At 45.3% G+C, this 21,060-nt stretch overlaps 1 protein-coding gene across 3 annotated transcripts in view; it reads left to right on the forward strand.

The window, feature by feature from the left end:
* The window catches only part of IL1RAPL1 (interleukin 1 receptor accessory protein like 1), a 2,334,001-nt gene that overhangs the window by 1,595,927 nt on the left and 717,014 nt on the right, over window positions 1-21,060 (forward strand). For all 3 annotated transcript variants that reach the window (XM_069637303.1, XM_069637304.1, XM_069637302.1), the window contains one exon: window positions 15,914-16,046. In XM_069637303.1, the coding sequence (XP_069493404.1) occupies window positions 15,914-16,046 (133 nt within the window). The remainder of the gene's footprint in view (window positions 1-15,913; window positions 16,047-21,060) is intronic.

Here is a 21,060-nt window from a genome sequence, read left to right on the forward strand (position 1 = left end):
AAGCCAGAAATTGCATCATCGGCGCTATCGGCGACTCCGTCGAAGGAAAGGTTATCGATGCCTCGAGTGTCAGCCTCCTCGACACCATTAGGTACATTACCTTCGACAATTTTGTCGAAGACGCCGATGTCACAGTCGATTCTATCGGCGTCCTTGAAGCCTATAATGGTTTCATCAATGCCAATGACATCCACGTTGACGATTTCGACTTTTTCTGCACCAGTAGTCCCATCAATTGCTCCTACTTCTTTTGAAAATTCTGATGAAGAGAGACCTTTTGGTTTGGAGTGTGGGAGACCTTCTATCCCAGAGAAACTGGTGTCAGAAGAATCAAAAATGAAACATCTTCAGGACTCCCTGCATGAAGCAAGTGGGATTGATACTTCCCCAGAAGTTGACTTTGGTAAGCCTGATCCAGGGGACCATGCAGAGAGCAATTATAGAATAGAGCCATGGAATATTTGAGGTGACCTAGGTCTACACCTGAGTATGAGCAAGATGACCTAACGGATATACTTGATAAGGGACCACAGGAGGACTCTATTGCTCCCTTTCACAAGGCTTTACATAATAGGGTGTCTACTAACTGGGAAACACCAGATGTAATCCCTGCAGTCAGTAAAAGATTGACAGCTAAGTATGGAGCGTCATCAGCAGATCCTCTATATCTGTCCAAACACCCAACTCCAGAGAGTTTAGTTGTACAAGCTGCATCTTCTTCGAGGAAAGCATAACGCATATCCTACAATCCTGCATGACTGTGATGATAAGTTTGATGCCATGGCTAAGCATGTTTTCTCTGCATCCAGTATGGCTTTAAAGTCTGCTAATGCCACATGCACGTTGGCGAGGTTTATGCACACCCTTTGGGATTGTGTTTCAATTGCCCCTGACCATATCCCCAGGGGGAAGAAAGAGATGGTTTTTTGAGCATTATCAAGGATGGTAAGGACGCCATGTGCGAATCCCTCCAAACCGGTCTCCACGCGGCTGACCGCATCAGCAGAGCCATGGCGGCTAGTAGGACAATCTGCAGATTTGCGTGGTTGCGGAATTCGGGATTTGCCCCAGATGTACAGTCCAGACTTCTGAATATGCCCTTTGACGGCACACATCTATTTGGAAGTAAAGCTGATGAAAGTTTGGAGAAACTACAAATTTCCAAGGATGTTAGGCAGAATTATATGCAGTACCCTTTGGGAACACCACACACAATTAAGACTACAAGTGACAGTACAAATTCACCTTTGGTACAAGCCTGTACTACACAGTAAAGTGGTAGCGATGGCTGAGCAGCCAGACTTATCTCAAGAGCAAGTGAGCAGTATCAAATAGTTACACAAAGGACAGCAATTACTATGATTCAAACAAACACTGACTCAAGGTTTCTGAGTAAAACAATATACATTTATTTACACATCAGTTGTATAACATTTCACTAAAGTAAAGCAGTTGAAAAATCACGTTACTAATACACTACGCCACTCGCAATAGATTCTGGACAAGTTAAACTGAAAATGAAGTATGAGCAAAATGGCACTCCAGCAATTTAAAAAGGGGGGGAAAAACAAAGTTACACTAAAATTGAGCGGCACCAACAGGTAAGTAAGCAGGGCAATCTAGAAAGAGGAACTACAATGATGGGATCAAATCAAAAAGGCTTAGGGCCAAAGTCAATAGGACAAAAGTCTTTTGCTCAAGATCACACAGTTCAGGGTAGTTCACGGTTAAGCCTTTGCCAAGAGTTCCGGACGAAGTTGGTCGGCAGAAAAGTTGGTTTAAAGCGTAGAGAAGGACAAGCCCTCGGATTGGCAAAAGGTTTCACACACCTTCACCACGGCTGGACAAAACGAACAACCGGATTTGCACAGTACCTTTAAATGGAGAAGAAGCTGTAGCTGAGGTGGACATTCTTGGCAGGTCCTGCAGGCTCACGGTTCCTGAAGTGACTGTCGGACTGACATGAAGTAGGAAGACTGGAGGGTCCTGCACTGGCCAGGGAAGAAACCAGCAGCAGAGCAAAGCCACAAATAAAAGGTGCACTCCTTAAAACTCAAGCAGGGTCTGACCTTCCTGGCTATCCGGCCCACTGTAGCTCTGTACAGCGAATTCGACCAGAGGAGGGAGTCCTGGCTTGCAGTTTGGGCAAACTGGTTGGTCCCACCAGCTCAGGGGAAGAAGATTCCTGGAGGATCCTCTCTGTCGTTGGAGTCTGAAGATTCGGACCTGCAGCAGCGCTTTACCGGCCGGTTCAGTCGTTGTAGGGGTCCTCTTCCGTCAGCTCCTCGTCAGTTCTTTTGTTCCAGTGGCGACTCTGCCTTTCCAATCTCACAGACCTGCTTTTTATGCAGTTTTCCCCCATTCACACAGCCTGGCTGTCAATCACACAGCAGGGTGGCTGTCCTGGTGGGACAGTCACCTAGCCAATCAAACAGGAGTGCGACTTGGGTTACGAAGGGAACCCCTGGTAGGGGTCCTAAAACCCCTCCCTCAGATCCTGCCTACCCAGACTTGCAGGCTCCTAAGGAGGGCTTCTGCGCAGAAGCCCGCAACAAGACGGTGAACAAAGGAACTAAACGTGGTTTGACGCGCGGAGTAAAACACGAGAAAGAGATTTTTCAAAAAGAAATGGCAAATAGACACAGCTGGAACCGTATAAACACGTATATGGTCCAGCGGGTTTAAGTTCGAGGCTACCAAGCTATCCTAAAACAATACGAAGGTTATTTAAGATAACCGCAGTAGGAAACATAGGGTAGTTACCACTGCCACCAGCCAAGTCTTGATGAAAAGGGAGTGAAACAGTGCTCCAAGAGAAACAGACAAAAAGGGATAACTTTTTTTAAAAGACTAATAAAGTCAATGGCAACTTTGCATGTTCTGGGAGACAGTAGTCAGTCCCAGAAAATGGAGTCTGAGTTGGGAAGTCTAAATGACAACACTGTGTCACTGCACTGAAGATGCTGTGTAACACACAGTAAAAAGATGATGCCTATGGAGTAAGTGAGGCTCCACAGTCTATGAACACATGAATGTTAAAACACACACAGCAAAACACATGTAAGAGTGGGAAAAAGGCTCACACTCTTACCAGGTGAAAAAAATAAATCCTAGAAATCCAGCAAAGCTGCTGAGGGACTCAGTAGGTAAGGGAAATTAGCCATTCTGGAGAATTCTCCCTAACAAAGGCGGCAGCCAAATCCCTCGGAGCTGCAATAAGGCAAACCCCAAACCGCCTCACAGGTACGCCCTGGAGGGCTAGGTCCTTTCGTTATTACTCCACATATGGAAGAGGCAGAGGACAGCCGGCTCAAAGAGGCAAGAGACGATTCTGCCCTTGATGGATGGGGAAGAGGAAATAAGACCGTCAGCAGGTGCTACTTTGCCCTCAGCATCTGCGTCAGCCGCCCCAAAACCTCTCTGAGGTTTTACAGCACAAGACAGAAGTAGGAGGCAGATTAACTCAACATCTGACAGAATGGCGGGCTATTACTTCTGATGCTTTTGCATTGGAGACAATGTTACTGTCTGCCTTTCCAACAAACACCTCAGTATCATCCACCGGGCGACAACTCTTTGAAGTTTCCAGATCCGCTCCTTATGCAGGAGATTTTAGATGTGCTATAGAACCAGTACCTGTAGCGGAGAGGAACAAGGGTTGGAACTCCCCATATTTTCTAATCCTGAAAAAGGACAGAGGAATGAGACCCATCTTGGACTTACAAGAATTGAACAAGTTCCTTAGGAAGGGCAAGTTCAAGATGGTTTCCCTTTCTCAAATCCTTCAGGCCCTCCAGCTTCAGGATTGGTTTGTATCTCTGGACCTTCAGGATGCTTACTTTCATGTGCCAATCCATCACAAGCACAGAAAGTACTGAGGTTCGCCATTGGCAACTCTCACTATCAGTTTCGGGTTCTGCCATTTTGGGCTAACCTCCACCCCGAGGTTTTTCACCAAACTAAAGGCGGTTGTGGCAGCAAGTCTCAGGAGAGGGGGATTCACGTCTACCCCTACCTGGACTATTGGTTGATCAGGGCCAGTTCCCCGGAACAAGCCGGGGGACATCTAAACCATACCTGCCCACTCCCTCCACAGACTGGGCTTCTCCCTCAACTTCAAGAAGTCTAAATTATACCATCACAAAGATTCCAATTTATTGGAGCAGTCCTGGATGCATCCCTGGGAAAAGCCCCGCCATCAAAGGTAAGGGCTGAAGACATTCTACAGATGGTGACAAAATTCCAGAATGGCCAGCATCTTCCAGCCTTTGATTTTCTGAGGTTGCTTGGCCTCATGGCATTCTGCATTTTTCTTGTGCCAGAGGCTCGACTGAGAATGAGATCTCTCCAATGGGCTCTCAGGACCAAGTGGTCACAGTTCTCGAGAGGGATATCAGACCTCCTACAAATCCCAAACAGAGCAGCTCTGGTTCTGGGAAATACAAGAAGGAATATCTCTGTCGGCAGTTCACCTAGCTGGAGAAAAGAACACGACGGCAGACGCTCTGAGCAGGCCGAGCACAATCTCCCATGAGTGGGAACTAGCTCAGGAAGTTCAAGAGATCTTCACCCTTTGGGGAACCCCTCAAGTGGATCTGTTTGAGAACTATGACAATTGGAAGTGTGAACTGTACTGCTCAAGGGAATTTCCTCAGAGAGGAGCTCTAGGGTTTGTGGTGGACTGGGAATTTCCACTCCTATACATGTTTCCTCCAGTCCTCGTCATTCCTCATGTAATAAGGAGGTTGAGAAGGTTCATGAAATCCATGATCTGTCCTCCAATTTGTCTTCCACAAAGAGAGGATCTTCTCTCGCGAGAGGAGGGTCAAGCCCTCCATCCGGATATCAGGTCTCTCAGCCTTCACGCATGGTTTCTGAGAGGCTGAGATACAAAGATTGGGACCTCCCAGACGACGTAGTGGAGGTGTTGCTTTCGGCCAGAAGACCAGCAACCAAATCTTTATACCGCTGCCGTTAGTACAAGTTCTGCAGTTGGTGTAGAGATAAGAATGTTGACCCATTCACATGTAATACACCAATGGTGTTAACTTTCCTTTTACACTTAGCCAATCTGGGGCTCAAGGTTGGCACGATAAAAGGCCACTTAGCAGCGCTGTCCATTTTCAAGCGCACTGTTGAGGAAGTCTCATACTTTAAAATACCTTTGGTAATTCAATTTTTGAAGGGATTAACCAATGTTTATCCCCAACTCCTTTTCAAGTCCCTCTATGGGATTTAAATTTGGTTTTGACATTTCTAATGGGTACTCCATTTGAACCCCTCCATTTGTGCCCATTAAGACGTTTTACTATGAAAACAGTCTTTTTGGTGGCCATAACATCGGCCCGAAAGGTGAGCGAACTACAGGCTCTATGCTGTAAACCTCCTCCCACTCTCTTTCACAAGGAAAAAGTAGTACTACAGGTGAAACCTAACTTCCTCCCCAAGGTTGTTTTGGAATTTCACATTACTCAAAAGATACCTTTGCCCTCCTTTTACCCTCGTTCACACCTGAGGAAAGAGGAGGAAAGACTACAGAGGCGTGCCAAGGCGTGCCTTGAGTTTTTACATTAGCAGACTGGCAAAACTGAGACAAACTGACCAATTGTTTGTGGGTTACACAGGTCATAAGTTATGCCTGTCATCACCAAAAAAACCATCTCAAGATGGATTACTCTAACAATTGCTGAATGCTATACATTGGCTGGTAAGGACCCTCCAGAGCACATAAGGGCTCACACAGCCAGGGGTATCGCAGCTTCGTCAGCTCTTCAAAGGGGAGTTCCAATAAGGGACATTTGTGCAGCAGCCACATGGTTGTCTGCACATACCTTTACACGGTTTTATAGTCTGGACTACTCCACTGGCCAAGAATCTACATTTGGAAATGCAGTACTGCATTCAGTGCATACTTAAAAAAGTAAACTTTTACTCCCTCGTTAATATTACTGCTTTGGGAGGTTATCAAAGATAAGGAATATGTGGGAGGGCACAATCCATTTGAAGAACAAGTTATTTACCCAGGGTAACTTTCTTTCGACTGTATGTTCCTCCCACATATTCCTTAGCTGGTCAAGTGGCACAACGAGTAGAGCGCTCGCTTTGACACCCGTGCAGAGTCTGTTAACGCAGGTTCGAATCCCGGCGGGGCCAAACTCAGCCTTTCATCCTTCCGAGGTCGATAAATGAGCACCACACACCGTGGGTAATAATAAGCAGCGCTCGGATACCTGAGGGTTTGTAGCGCTGTATAAAAGCCTAATTATTATTATTATTATTATTTCTTATCGCCCCTCCCATCCTTCCATTCAGTAAAACTTCCCTTGTAGTTACAGCCTGCGCTCCTTCAAGGGTAGTAATCGTCTCATCCTGAACAGTGCTTTGCTCTTCAAAACTGAACTGAGCAACGGACGCTGTGTGCGATACTTATATCTGTCATGACGTCAGTGTCGAGATGGAGGCCTCCGAGGGACATCGACTCGACAGACGTCGACACGCAGAGCCCTCTACTGGGAAAAAAAATTCTGAAGCAGCAAGCTGGATATTGGGAAATATCAAAGATAAGAAATACGTGGGAGGAACATCTAGTCGAAAGAACGTTACCATGGGTAAGTAACTTGTTCTTCTATACGATATATCAACGCAAGCATGAATGTATTTCTGTTAAAAGGAAACACTACATGCACAATAGAGAGAGAATATGAAGCATCATTTATGAAACATGTGGAATATTTATTTATTTTATGTTATTGTGCATTTGTAAGGCGCTTATACATCAAATAAATTGTGTTTCAAAGTGCCCATAGGGCAGCAGGGAGGGAACATGGGAACGAAAGGCAAATATACTAACAATGAAGTGATAGAAAGAGGCGTACCTACTAGGCCTTGTGAGCATTCAGAACGTGCAAGTACAGAGAGGGAGAAGGGGTGAGGGAAGGAGGTAAGTGCTAGGTAAATATTGCCTATTAACATTATAACATGAGGCCCTGTAAAAGACGCTGGAACATAATTTACATTACATTTTAATGCCATCTTCTACACATAGCTAGGGGACAGCGCATAAACACTACTCTGTCTCTTGCTCCATTTGCATCTAGAAAATATGTTGTATCTCCTGCCGCACCTGCTTTTGTTTTTAGAAAGCTCTAGGGACATTTTCGGATTCTGGAAGAATGGAACATTAACAAACTTAATGGTAATGTGTTGGGTGATATTTCCCTGAAGTGTACCTGGCAACGACGCTTACCCTCCTCCATTATAGACTATGTATGTGTTTCTAACTTGATTTTTCAAAATAGTACACACTTCGAGGTAGTAGAGTCACCTAAAAGTAACCATAATATCTTATCCTTTTCTTTACGACATAAGACAAAAGGGGTTAAAAGAAAGACGATGTCACGATTAACTGTGCAAGGAATCGTTTGTATTGAAATCAGAAAAAAAAAATCATATCTTCAACGCAGAAAAATGTAGAGTTGGTCAGACACAAACAGCAGATATTTCCCCCCGCTTATGCAAAAAATTGTTATCGAAGATTTTTTGTGTTTAGGGCCTAAAATTACCAATATCCGCAAACACTTCCCTGACTTTGAAATTGTTCAGAAAACGAGGGGATTAAGCAGAAAGCTGTGTTAGCTCTGTAGAACCAGTAATGTTGTTATGTTTCAAAAGTTGAAACAGATCTGTAGGAATTGGCTTAAGGCTTACAAATATACAATGATTCAGAGGGATAGTGAGCATATGCTTTGTACTTTAGTAAAACCACAGACTCACTCGTCCTGCAACCTAGTGATTGGCCAAACCTTGACTCAACAATCTCTGCAGTTGAACCAGATTCCAGACTATATTTGGACGGCCCATTACGGCAAATTATACTCCCACCCCCACCCCCCAAAAAAGTATTCAGACTTGTGCATTCCCTATGAAAAGTCTGTTTTAACCTGGTATTTACCTCTTACTTTTGAAGTCAATTTTATGAAAATTGTTAATTTAAAGAGTTCTCGTGCCGCAGGGCCTGATGGGTTGCCGAATGTCGTTCTTAAAGGTAATCCGATTCTATGGGCCAATATTCTGTATATATTATGTACCATGATTATAACTCAGAAGGAGTTTTCTACCTCACGGCAATCAGCATTTGTTGTCCCAATGTATAAAAAAGGGGATCGCCTGGATCCCGCTAATTATCGTTCCATCAATCTCCTTAATACTAGTTGTCAAATCTTATCTTCCCTACTACTCCACCAGGTCATGATCTGGGCTTCTGCAGCTGGTAGGCTGAACATATATCAATCAATAGTCTGCAAAAGGATGGTTTTAACGTTTTAATAGTAACCATGTTGCTTCATCAATCTCTTTCTAAGCGTACTTCGTTATATATGGCATTGGTAGATTTGTCGAATGCCTTCGACAATGTAAACAGAACAGATTTATGGAAAAAACATAACCTTTGAGGCATGCCTGACCTTCTCCTGGACATTATAATTCATTTGCATGCCAACTTCTCTCTCAAGGTGAGAGGACGGAAAAGATACCCAATTTTGATGGTTTGCGCCAGAGGTGCATTTTGGTTTCTGTGTTGCTTAATCTTTATATTTCAGATTTTAATCATTATTGGCTTAAGGCTAACTAATTTTCTTGTCAAATTTGAACCATGAATTTATCATTTTTACCTTATGCAGATTATCTGTTTCGTTTAGATAGGACTCAATCCAATGATGCCTCTGAGGATTACTGTAATTCTAATGATTTAATCATCAAAACATATAAAACCAAAATTCTCATGATCTCTACTACCATTAAGTTGTCTTCCTTCTATTGAAATACAGGCTCCTTCAGTCTGGAATCTGTTAGCAAATTTACCTATTTAGAGTTTTGGGTTTGTTCTAAACCCAGTATATGTGATATCAATAAGAACATACGGCAGAAAGTTATGGTCTTTGCAGTCCAGATGATTATTCTTGATTGTAAGTATGGTTGCTCCTCTGCCCTCCCTATAATATGTTTCTATAAATCTAAACCCTTCATACCACTTTTGACTAATTTGTGCACTCTCCACACTAACTTCCTAAAAAAGAAAATATTTTCATGTATTTCTCCTATTTAACCCACAGATGTTGGATGGTCTGGGGTGCTCTGCTGTGCGCTTCTTGTATGCATTGTGTTTGGGCACTTCATTCTGCCCCATTGGGCCCTGATGTAGTAGGCCCCCTTGTGGCCTTTTCAAGATGGCCATCACACTGGATGAAGAATCAGGCACCAGCTGGTGCTATGTGACCCACCTCCCGATACTGCCTACTGATTGGGCTGCATACCCAGCCTATCGTGGGAGCCGGCAGGCGAGAACCCCCCCCCCATTCCAAGGGCCTCTCTAGGGCCCCTGGAACTACCATGTCTGGCCTTGCCCGGCAATGCTGCAGCACCACTACGGCACCCCTAAGACCCACCATCTTCTTCCCGACCACACCCCTGCAGCCCGGGTGTCCGCCTCAAGTACACCTTGTACTCTGGTTAAGTGTCTTTGGCTTACTGATCCACGTTTTTACTTCGGAGCCTGTTCCCGGCATCATTAACTCCTGTGGCTCGCTCCGAGCTCTCCTCTGAGCTTGTGCTCCCCCACTTAATGCAATCTCTGCAGCACTCCCCACAATTATCTCCCCAGTTCATACTGCCAATCTGCTCCCTTTTCAACGTGCCTGATCTGCATGCTACCCTCAGACACTTTCTCCACCTGCTTACAGCTTCTGAATCTCCTGCCAACCTTTGGTGCATCAAACCTTAAGGCAGTTACTGACATGCTTACCTCAAGTGTTTTTTCTCGCCACTGCTTGGGGTGTGCTCATTGTGGTTCTTTTGCTGGTTACTCAATGTGCTCGCTAATTTCAATATATGCCACCAGCTGCTTGGCTTGATTCCTCCCCTTAGGCTCCCCAGCCTTGGCTACCTTGCTCTCCCAGAGCGATTTTGCACCTCATATCTCCCCACCCCCTATATAGTCCTTAAGTGTGCTTTTTTTATCTGTACAACCGTCATTTTGTGCAGTTTTAGCGCTTTTTGGCAAATTCGAATGTAGACATGCTTTTTAAATTGCTGCATCCAACATTTTGTGCTGTTTTAGTGTTTTTGACAAATTTGAATCTAGGTGTGTTTTTTAATCTGTGCACTGATTGTCTTCCTGTCTCCTCCTCTGTGTCTGCCTCGCTGCTAGGCCACATGGTGAGTTCCTGTGCAGCTTCCCTGCCCATCTCTCTCTCCCCCTCTACTCCCATGGCACTCTCCATCTCTCCTATCTTTTCTAACTGCTATTTTATCACTTATCCTACCTCTCACAATGAGCCTCATTATAAGTTTGCTGGTCCGAGTACTACGGTACCAGTTAGCTTGCTGGTACCGTAGTTCCCGGACCGGCAAATTACGAGTTGGGCTTGCTGGTGCTTTTCAGAGCGGCACCCGCGAGCACAGCATGTCTCATGCAATGGCACCATTCATAACGGTGCATCAGACCTGCCCATTCCCATTGAACCCTATCGGGCTCAAATGGGAATGGGGAGCATTCCGTTCCAGCGCCCGCGAAAGGGCAATTACCGGGTCCGACAGGGTCGTAATGACCCGGTAATTGCCCATTTGCAGTTTTACCGGCAAGGCTACTGCCAAACTTCTAATGAGGCCCAATGTCTGGAAGACAAAAGCTGAAAAAAGCTCTTCTGGACTGTAATCCAGGCTTACCTATTGGCGACACTTACGTCAATGTTGCTTCCAGCCAGCTTTTTGGAGACATCCTCTTTACTGTCCCCTCTCCTGACCTATGGACTCCCATCTTTCTCCTTTCTCCTTCTCACACATTAAGGGTGGCACTAGGTGGGAAGTACTACTTGCATACTTCTCATCCTCTAGATTTATCATTAATTTATATCACAATTGCACTAACATGGCTCAAGGTTCTCAGCCTACTCTTCTCCTTCTCGACTGGCGACTTCCTTCTCTAATAAACACCCTCCCTTCTCCAGCCACCCCTTCATCCTCTCCCCTCACTTCTCCACCACCACTGATGGGAGTACCACAGCCCTCTACACACCCTCGGAAAACCTTCAAAGGTGGTAACCACCTTCACTTAGCTACTCTGAATGCTCACTCTGCTGTCAAACACTCCTCTGACATCTGTCTCCTTCTCGAAGACTTTGACCAGAGCGTCCTCGCTCTTACCGAGACATAGTTCAATGCCAGCTCTGTCACTGCTCTTGACATGCTCCTTCCTGAGGCTACAAAATCCTCTCCAAACCCAGACCCAACAGGCCTGCAGGTGGAGTGGCCCTGATCTTCCCCAAGTGGGTCCGTGCTTCCATCATTCCTATTCAATCCTACTCCTCTTTTGAATGCCTTGTCTGTAGGCTTAAGGTCTCTCCTACTGTCTCTCTCACCGTTGCCACTAGCTACAGAGACACTGGCCCTAACCCCTCTTCCTCTCTGAGTGGGCTGACCATGCCTCTTCCCTTTCAACCTCTTCTTCCTAACTCCTCCTCCTTGGTGACTTCAACATCCACCTCGACTGTAATGAAACATCCACCTCTCAGTTCCGGGTCCTCTGTGACTCACTTTCTCCCACTATTCTTCCTTCTGGCCCGAGTCACTCTGCCGGCCATGCTCTTGATGCCCTCATCTGTGGTGACATCCCTATTTCTGAACCGGTCACCATACCCCTATCCTGGTATCACCACTCTCTTCTTTCCACCCACCTGGGTCCCCTTGGCCCTCTATCCGAGCCACCCCCTGCACTGCCAGCCTCCTTCGCCGCCATTCGACTGATGAAGCGAGTGTCAGTTGCTGCTTTTGCCTCCACCTTCATCCCCCCTCACATACCCTTTTCTGATTCTCCCTTCCACTCTGTCCTTGCTAATCGCCACCTTGCCATCTCTAAAACCCATGACATCCTTGCCCTTGCCATGCGGATCCGCCTAAAACCTGCCACCAAGAACATCAGCTGGTATGACTCTGACCTAGCATCTCTGAAGCGCAAGTGCAGAGCTGCTGAACGGAAGTGGCAGACCTTGGGCTTACCCTCTGACAAACTGGCCTGCCGCCTGCTCCAAAGGCAATATCCCTTGGAGCACTAACAATACGGCTGGACTTTTCAAAATCTGCAAGGAACTTGCCAATCCACTCGCAGTCTCCACCTCTCTCCTCCTTCCCAGGCTCTCTGCACTGCCTTGACCTCCCACTTCACATCCAACACTCAGGATATCCTGTCCTCTCTCTCCTCCACCCCTATCTCCTCTCCCATGCCTGCTCCCCTGACGCCCCTGGCCCCCTCCTGCCGCCCCCATCACTATCCTCCCTCCTGCCCATAGCACCGGATGAGGTCACTGAAGTGGTCGGCTCTATGAAGGCCTCCTCCAAACAGGTGCCCCCTGCTCCTCCAGAACCATTAAAGACAAAATCTCCTCTCGCCCCAGCGTTTGCTGACTTCTGTAACCACTCCTTCACCACTGGCTCTTTCCCTCTATCCCTCAAGCACTCCCTTGTGCACCCTCTCCTTCCCCAACTGACCCTCCACACTGATATTATTGGTTTCCTTCATGACCATCAATCTGGATTCCAGGTATCCAGAGGCACGAAAACAGCTCTTGTGAACACCTGTGAAAACATGCTTGCAAATCTCAACTCTCCTGCTGTTCTCATTCTTCTCGATCTCTCCTCTGCGTTTGACACCGTCAACCATTCTAACCTCATAAAACGACTCTGTGACACCCTCAGCATTACTGACCGGGCACTGGATTGGCTAACCTCTTTCCTCACTAACCGTCCTTCCCAGCTGCAACAGCGCGCTTTCTCCTCCAGCACCGCCCTCTCTTCCTGTGGCGTCCCCCAAATCTCTATCCTATAGCCATGGCTCTTCAATATCTATCTAGCCCCTTTTGCTCACCTGATCTCCTCCTTCTCTCCTCACTTGTAGTATTATGCCGATGAAACACAGCTTTCATTCAAACTTCCCTCTTCCTCCTCTCTCATCCCCGACTGTCTGTCTGCCATACAGGTATGGTATGCAGCAAATGATCTCTGTTTCAATGCCAGTAAGACAGAGATCCTCCTCATCGGGACACCTATGCCCTCTTTTCCTCCTACCCTCTGGCCACCCTCTTCAGGCCCTCTACGCCTACCATCTGGTGAGAGCAAATACCTTGAGGTCATCTTCGACTCTGCTCTCTCCTTCACCCCTCACATCATGGACCTTACTAAAAAGCCCCACTTTCAGCTCCACCTCCTCAGAGGCATTCTTCTTTTTCTCACCTTCCCCCAGAGCTCAATGTATCCAGAGCTCTGGTCCTCTCCAAGCTGGACTACTGCAACAACCTCTTTCTCAATCTGCCTCTTTCCTCCCTTTGCCCCCTCCAGCTAATACAGAATAAGGCTGCAAGACCTATCCTTGGCATCAAGCCCAGGAACTGTACCTCACAAGCCCTAAAACCTCTCCACTGGCTCCCGGTGGCTGCAAGGATCAAATTCAAGACCCTCTGCATCATCTGCAAGACTTTCTGGGGCCTTGGCCCACGTTATCTCCAAATTTCCCTTGGGAAATCCTCCCCTGCTAGAGCCCTAGGCTCCTCTTACTCCAGCCTCTCCAAGCAGATGGGGGGGGAGCAGGTTTCTCCTCTCGGCTGGTGCCTCCTTTTGGAACAGCCTCCCTGCCCCTCTCAGACTTGAGCCGGATCTCATTAAGTTCCGGAAACTCCTCAAAACTCTGCTCTTCTCTACCTCTTTCCCTTCCCTGCCAATCACCCCACTGCCACTGTCACCGGTGGTCTGTTCCCCATGAATCACACAGGATCAGACTCTCCCTCCCAGTCAATACCAGCACCCCTCCCACTGCACTGCCCTGCAGGCCCCTGCCTGGTTGCTTCCCATCCCACCCTTGAAAGTCGCCTCTATTAGCACTTAGCCTGAGGTTCTCCTCTTTGGCTCCCCTTAGAACTTAGTACTTGTCCACTCCTTTGCTCTCCCCTTCATCCCCATACCCTGCACTTCTCCTCGATACACTTGCAATTCCGAATGCCACATTACGACTTTGCTGGTCTGGAAACAAGGGTGGCAGTAAGCTTACCGGCACCCTTGTTTCTGGACTAGCAAATTACAAGTTCGCCTTCCGGGGCCGCAGCGCCTGACAGGTCTGACCCCGCCGGCGCAGCGGCCATGGTAGGCAGACTCTTCACGAAAGTGCCGGCGCCGTTAGCAACAGTGGGACTCCACGGGAATGGGGAACAACATTTACTGGCACCTACCTTGCCAGTCCGATGGGACTTGTAATGTCCCGGTGGCACCGGCAAGCTAGGTGCCGGTAAAATGTAAGGTGTCCAGCTGCAACCTGCGGTAGCATCACCAGGGTTACCTCTGTACTCATTATGAGGCCCCATGACTGTATATTTACAGTTTTTTTCCTTTGTTATTATTTCCCCTGTTCCCGTCCCATTTAGTCTTTTGGTGCTTTGAAAGACAATTCTGTTCTATAAATTGCCTTACAAATGCTCAATAAAATAAAAAATAAGGTTATGCGTTCGCTGTTTTATTGGGCAGAATTTCTTGCAATGAAACCATGCTTTTGGCATCATCTAGAGGGTTTACTTTGCGGGAAGGTACTGGCTGTTCCCAACTCTACCCTATGTGCTGTAATAAGGTTTGAATTGGGGCTAAAGGTATTTGGTGGCTAAGATCAATTGGCAAAATATTCTCCTATTCTGGAAAATGTAAGATTGCCCAGCAAACTCTCTATTTTCCTGACTCCAAAATTCAGGAATTACTGGTGATGAACAGGTTCTAATGATGTGAGTTAGTTCTTGTGATAAAATTCTGTCTGATAATAATATGACCAGAGATATTCTGATTATTAAACCCGTGAGTGTCAAGAAGGCCCTATAGGATTCGACTCGTGTTCAACCTGCAATTTGATGTCACCCTTTAAGTTATTTCACAATTAGGCTCTAAAAGAGAAGAAAAACACTGTTCCTGCTTATTTAATCAAACGTACTTCTAAGCCAATTCCAGCCAACTTTTTGAAAATGAGCTTAAATCTTCATATGACTCATACACGATGGAGCAGAACCAAAATCATACACGTGCAGTGAAGTGCACATTCTAAAATGAGTCTATATGTTCTCCAGATGACACGCAGGGGATACCAAGGAAATATATTCAGTACGTCTTCATTATTGTTGGCTCATAATAAGTCCCAAATCCATAAATCTAATATAGGGTCTATGCTCAGCAAGCGTTTTTTGAGAATACAGTGTATGGCTCTCAGGAGATCGAATTTTATCAACCTTTGCCTTGCAATAGGCTTCTCATCCAGAACCCCTTGGAGGCCACACATTGGTTCAAACAGCAATGAAATGCGTGAAATATCAAGTAGTTTAACAAACACTCCTTCCTAGAAGTTACACAATCAAACAGTGCAGGAGAAGCCCATATCACTGACATGTACCTCTCTTCCTGAGCATTGCACCATGGGCAACATCCCTCACAATTGAATAATTGCAGTTGGTTTGAAGCAAGAGAATTTGTGTAGCATTGAACTTTATTTCTTTATTACTGATGTTACTAGGTAACAACACCATGCTTTTTGGATAATTATTCTAAATGAATAAACAAATTTAGTATGACCTTTGTGCCAATGAGAACTGAGCATTCCTCAAAATGTATTCTGTTTCTGCAACTTCTGGTTGCCTTGCTCCCAAGCTTTAAACTCATGCAATAACTACAGAGAGCTAGAGCGGAGGTTCCAATTCATGTAATACCTTCTGTGAACATGATTTCTATAAATGTTTGATTTGCAGAATTTGAACTGAAACCCAATTTTGAACAATGAACACAATTGAAACTTTCTTGCACAAATATGCAATAACATGTTGTCTTTTATTTCATGTTACAGGCAGTTCTGCTAATCTAACTTGCAGAGCTTTTTTTGGGTATAGTGGCGATGTCAGTCCTTTAATTTACTGGATGAAAGGAGAGAAGTTTATAGAAGATTTGGATGTAACTCGTGTCCGGGAAAGTGATTTTAGGTAAAAAATCAACTATTGTTACTATATTCAAAGTAAACACCCTGCATGACATTTATTTTCATGTATCATATTTTAGAATGCAGCAGAATGAAGAAGCTTTATAGGTATTCAGGAGTTACTTGAGTTCATAAATGATTTGGTAAGAATTACGTCGCAGTCTTCAAATTAGGCACTTGACCACATATCATTTCAGACCCTTGTGGGTTTCATGAGCTTAAATTATATTCTGTTTTAAAGACATAACCTGAAAAGTGCACAAATCGCACAATAAACCAACATGACTATATATAAATTCCTACAGTAACACATTGAGCAAAAACGGTATGATTTTAGCTTTATTCTACCCATCCTGCCTCCATTCATGTGGATTTCTGGTCCAGAGCCCATGCCGGAATTTACAACCCGGTGCGCTTACTCCCACTCTATGCATGGACGGAGCTTGCAGGCAGTGCACAAGTACCAGACAGTAGGGGAAATAACAATAATAATACCTATTTATTGTATAGTGCTACACACCCATGGATCTCAGAGCACTGAAATAACAGATGACATTATTATACCACAGAGTGGTACTCAATTTATCAACTGCGGAAGGATGAAAGGCTGAGTTGACCTTGCCGGGATTAGAACTTGCCACAGCAGGCTACACCCAGATATCAGGGGCGAGTGTTTAACTCGCTGTGCTGTCTGACTGGCAAATGGTAAACTCTTGTTTTAAATCTTGCTATTTCTCAGGGTCACAAGTTGGATATCCTAGGATTGTGTGTCCCATTTCTGTACTCCTAGGCCAGGGATGTCATTTAGCGGTCTCCAGGGGTCGCAACTGTGACCTCTGAGGTCTCCCTTGCTACCCATGCGGTCTTGCTTGCTACCTCTAAAAAAAAGGTTTAACAAAAAAAAGAAAATGTATGCAGGGTCCTGTGCTGTAGCCAGCACCATGTGGCTCTTTGCTTCTGGAAAGGCTGGCTTTCTTGTACAGGCCTCTTAAAAAAAATACAGGGGTTCTACAAGTCTAACACTTTCAGCATTGACCCTAAATAAGAAAGAATAGGAATACCAAATACTTGGGCCTCATTACGAGTCCGGCGTTAACCGAGGCGGTAAAACCGCCTGGTTAACGCCGGACTCGTATTACCATTCCGCCTCCGTGATTCCCGGAATTACCGGGGCATCACAACCCCGGTTTTCCGGGAATCACGGAGGCGGAATGGTGTAAATCCCCATTCCCATTGAGTCCTATGGGACTCAATGGGAATCGGGATCATTTTGAAACACCGGCAGCATCTTGTAATGCTGCCGGTGTTTCCTCGTCCGCCTGCAGGCGGGCGGTGTTAAACCCGCCAGGTCAGACCTGGCGGGAACATCACCTCCCGCCTGCAGGGGTCGGGATCAGGCGGTCCGGAAACAACGGTGGCGGCGGGTTTACCGCCACCGTTATTTCCGGACCGCCACGGTCGTAATGAGGCCCTTTGTCTTTCCGGTATTCTATACAATAATGACTAGACTCATTAAAGGTTTATTTCAGGCACACTTCAGTGGGTGAGTCACTGATTCAGTGTGTTCTTAAACACCTCAACTCAGCCTTTCATCTTTCTTAGGTCGATAAATGAGTACCAACACAGGTTGGGTGATATTGTATGTATATTTGTTCTATATAAAGCACTTAAGCGTAAGTGCTATATAATAACACATTATCAATTGACCATGGACGTCTGCTTGCATTCACAGTAATTTAGTAAAATGGGCCTATACACACTGATCTTAACACTACATATGGCGATCCATTCTTGTATGAAATGTATATCACATTATAGTGATATCGTAACCATATTTTTCATAGTGTACTTAGGAACAATGCTATGTGATGCCACTTCCTATTTTGTCAAGGGGTGAAAGGTTGTGTAGCATCACTTCCCGTGATATCACTTTGGGGTAGGATCAAATGACATCACTTCCTGTGATGTCTACAGAGGTCAATGGTTGTGTGATGTCACTTCTGCTGCCCCTGGCATTTTGGTGAAACGATGTCCCTGTCATAGGCATATTTCCCTCTCCCATTCCCTGTCTGCACTTAGGACCACAGTACAGAAGGACAGAGGGAATACTTTACAGTAGCAAAGATTATCTTCCCTATTTGGGGTTTGTTTAAAAAAAATAAGGTCTAGATAAGTCTAAAAGTCAACTCCCCAATGATGATATCTACCTCCAACATTGCTTTGTGTTAGCTGCACAGATCCATCCCAGTCTATTTAAAAAAAATGAAATCTGATATAAATGTTTAGAAGTGTGTCTGTCTGCTACATACATGAAGGGGATACTATCTAGAGAGCGCCAAAAGGTTCTAAAAGGGCTAACCTTTCATGAGGAGTCTGACTGTGTGGTTTAAAGTTACCAAAGTGGTGCCCCGGGTGGAGAAAATCAAAACAAATGCTTATTTTACTTAATTTAAAGTTGCTGGGATGGAACCCCGGGTGGATGAAATTAAAACTCAGTCAGTCAAATGCTTTTATTCGGCATACAGGCAAGAAACACATACACATTTTAAAATTCATAACCACATTTTACACAGACAGATTAAATTAATAAATAGATTTAGTTAATACAACTTTATATGAACAACTGGAGCATTGTATAGTAAACATGAGGAGAGTAAACGCATAATCGTTTATGGATGACCTGGCAACCTCATAACATATAAACCCAGCCATTACTATGTACAAAGTTCCATCTTCAATCAACAATTATCCAAGCACATTACTACTATTATTCCTAATGTTCATGGTTGTAATTCTACATAGCCATGCTCTATGTATAAAACGAGCAGTTGCGTACACTATATAGGGTTCCTGTGAGCTCTTACAAAAATCCATGACCCTTCTTGTGGTGCCAATCCCGGCACCTCTCAGAATTGGTCTTAAATAAATGCATCTTAAATGATGCAGTTTTTCACAGATAAATAAGTGTAATACATCCAAACCCCCGTGCCATCAGGTCTCCACGGTTTTGTGAAAGCAGCCAATTGTAAAATCCCCAACCTAAATCACACATACCAGAACCTTTCAAAGGGCGGTGTAATTACTTCAAGATAATCTTCGAAACCTTGGCAGCTCTTATGCAATAAATAATCAGGGTCCAGCTTTGAGGGAAGGGCCCCCTCAATCAAGATTTCTTTATCTCTATCATGCTCAAGGTTTTTAATCCTCTGAAGATCTGCCTTAGCTATACTTTGAGGATTCTCCCATGCCCTGGCCTCATTTAATTCATACAATGATTCGTTTATGTGTCTAACCCAAGGTAAACATGTGTGCCCTCTAGGCTCATTAAATGCTTCAAAGCATCTAAATATTTTTTAAGTACCATAATATACCACAATCTAAACCAATACAAAACTGGTTTAAAAGAAACCACTCTTCCCACCTCAGAGACATCCAGTTGCAAATGTACCAGAGCCGACGGCGCACTCTGAGGGAGTATCAAAAAACACTTATTTTTTTAAGGAAGCTAACGTCCTGGGATTCTCATACCCCCAGATTTCAGCACCAAATATGGACACTGTGAAAGTCTGTTAGTCTGTTTTTTGTATAACTCCTGTGTAGGGTTTATGGCACCACTGCCATGCTTAACAAAAAAGATGTAGTGGCTCTGCAATATTTTCCCAGATTAGTTTGAGATTTACCTATCTGGGCCTGGGCAGACCATCCACTGTGTTCATGGAACCTGGTTGCCAGGTAATCGAAAAATGAAACATGTTTTAACCGCACCTCGTCAACAAAAGTAGGCAAGGCTATATGCTTCATGTAATATGGCTGGGATACCATTACCTTTGCCTTCTCAATGGTCACATTTAGTTCCAATTCCTTACTTTTATCCAGGAAGACACTAGGGGTAGCTTTCAAGCCCTTAGGTGAGGTAGCCAGGATCACAGCGTCATCAGTGTAAAACAGGGCCGGGTACTTTTCTGTACCCATCCTAGGGCAATCCTGACACATTAGCAGGAGAACATCAATAACCTCTTGAATTTACACATTGAAAACTAGGGGGGCAAGCATGCACCCCTGCCTAACGCCTATATCCTCTTTGAAAGGTGGTGTGGTCTCACCTCCAAGACTATACTGAACGACAGCAGTGTACTCAGTGTAGAGTGATTATATGACTGTCAGCAAACAAGGGGTGGTGCTTCTTTCCTAAAATATCCTCCAACGATTATCTCTGAAGACTGTCAAAGGCTGTCCTTAGACCCAGAAACACAGCGTACAGCCTTGGTTTCAGCAGCACAGTGTATTTCTGGATCAAAAGGAACAGTCGGAAGCTTTGATCGATGGTGCTCTTATTTTGCTGAAACCCAGCCTGCAGATCACTAATAATGTTATAATTGTCCACCCGTCCATGTAAGTGATGGAGGATAGCTTTACGAAATGTCTTCCCAGCACTCTCCAAAAGGGAGATTGGTCGGGAGTTGGCAGGAGAGGCTTAGCCTTCTTTCTTGTATCTAGGGACTATAACTGTGTTTAACCAAGAATCCGGTACCGGGCCCTTGTCAATGATTGCAATATGCACTTTACATAAAATCGGGCCCCATATCCTCTCTTCCTCCCTAAACTGGTCAATTGAAACATAATCTGGGCCCCGGGCCCTTCCACTTCTTTGGTAATCCAAAGCCGTGCAGACTTCCTCCACACTTAGGTGGAGAGCATCCCCATCTCAGATCACATTCCTTGCTTGGTTCCCTACAGGAGATGCCACCCCTACCAAGGTGCTATTTAAACCTGCAAGTAACTCAACCATGCATGAGCCGAAAATACAGCATTGAATAGTTGTGTCCCCTGTGAGAAACATGAAGGTGTCTCACCTGCCAGTCGTCCATGGGGGATCTATCATCCAGGTGGCCAGGACACGGCCATCGCTTTTGGATCCAGTTCCTGGGGGTGGACCAGTGCGAGAGGATCACCTGGATGGGGGTCCTCGGGAGTGGAAGTGGGACACTGGAAGGTGAGACACTGTATCCCTTTCCTTG

Source organism: Ambystoma mexicanum, chromosome 7p, assembly GCF_040938575.1.
Source record: "Ambystoma mexicanum isolate Mex_15411 chromosome 7p, UKY_AmexF1_1, whole genome shotgun sequence".
NCBI lineage: Eukaryota > Metazoa > Chordata > Amphibia > Caudata > Ambystomatidae > Ambystoma > Ambystoma mexicanum.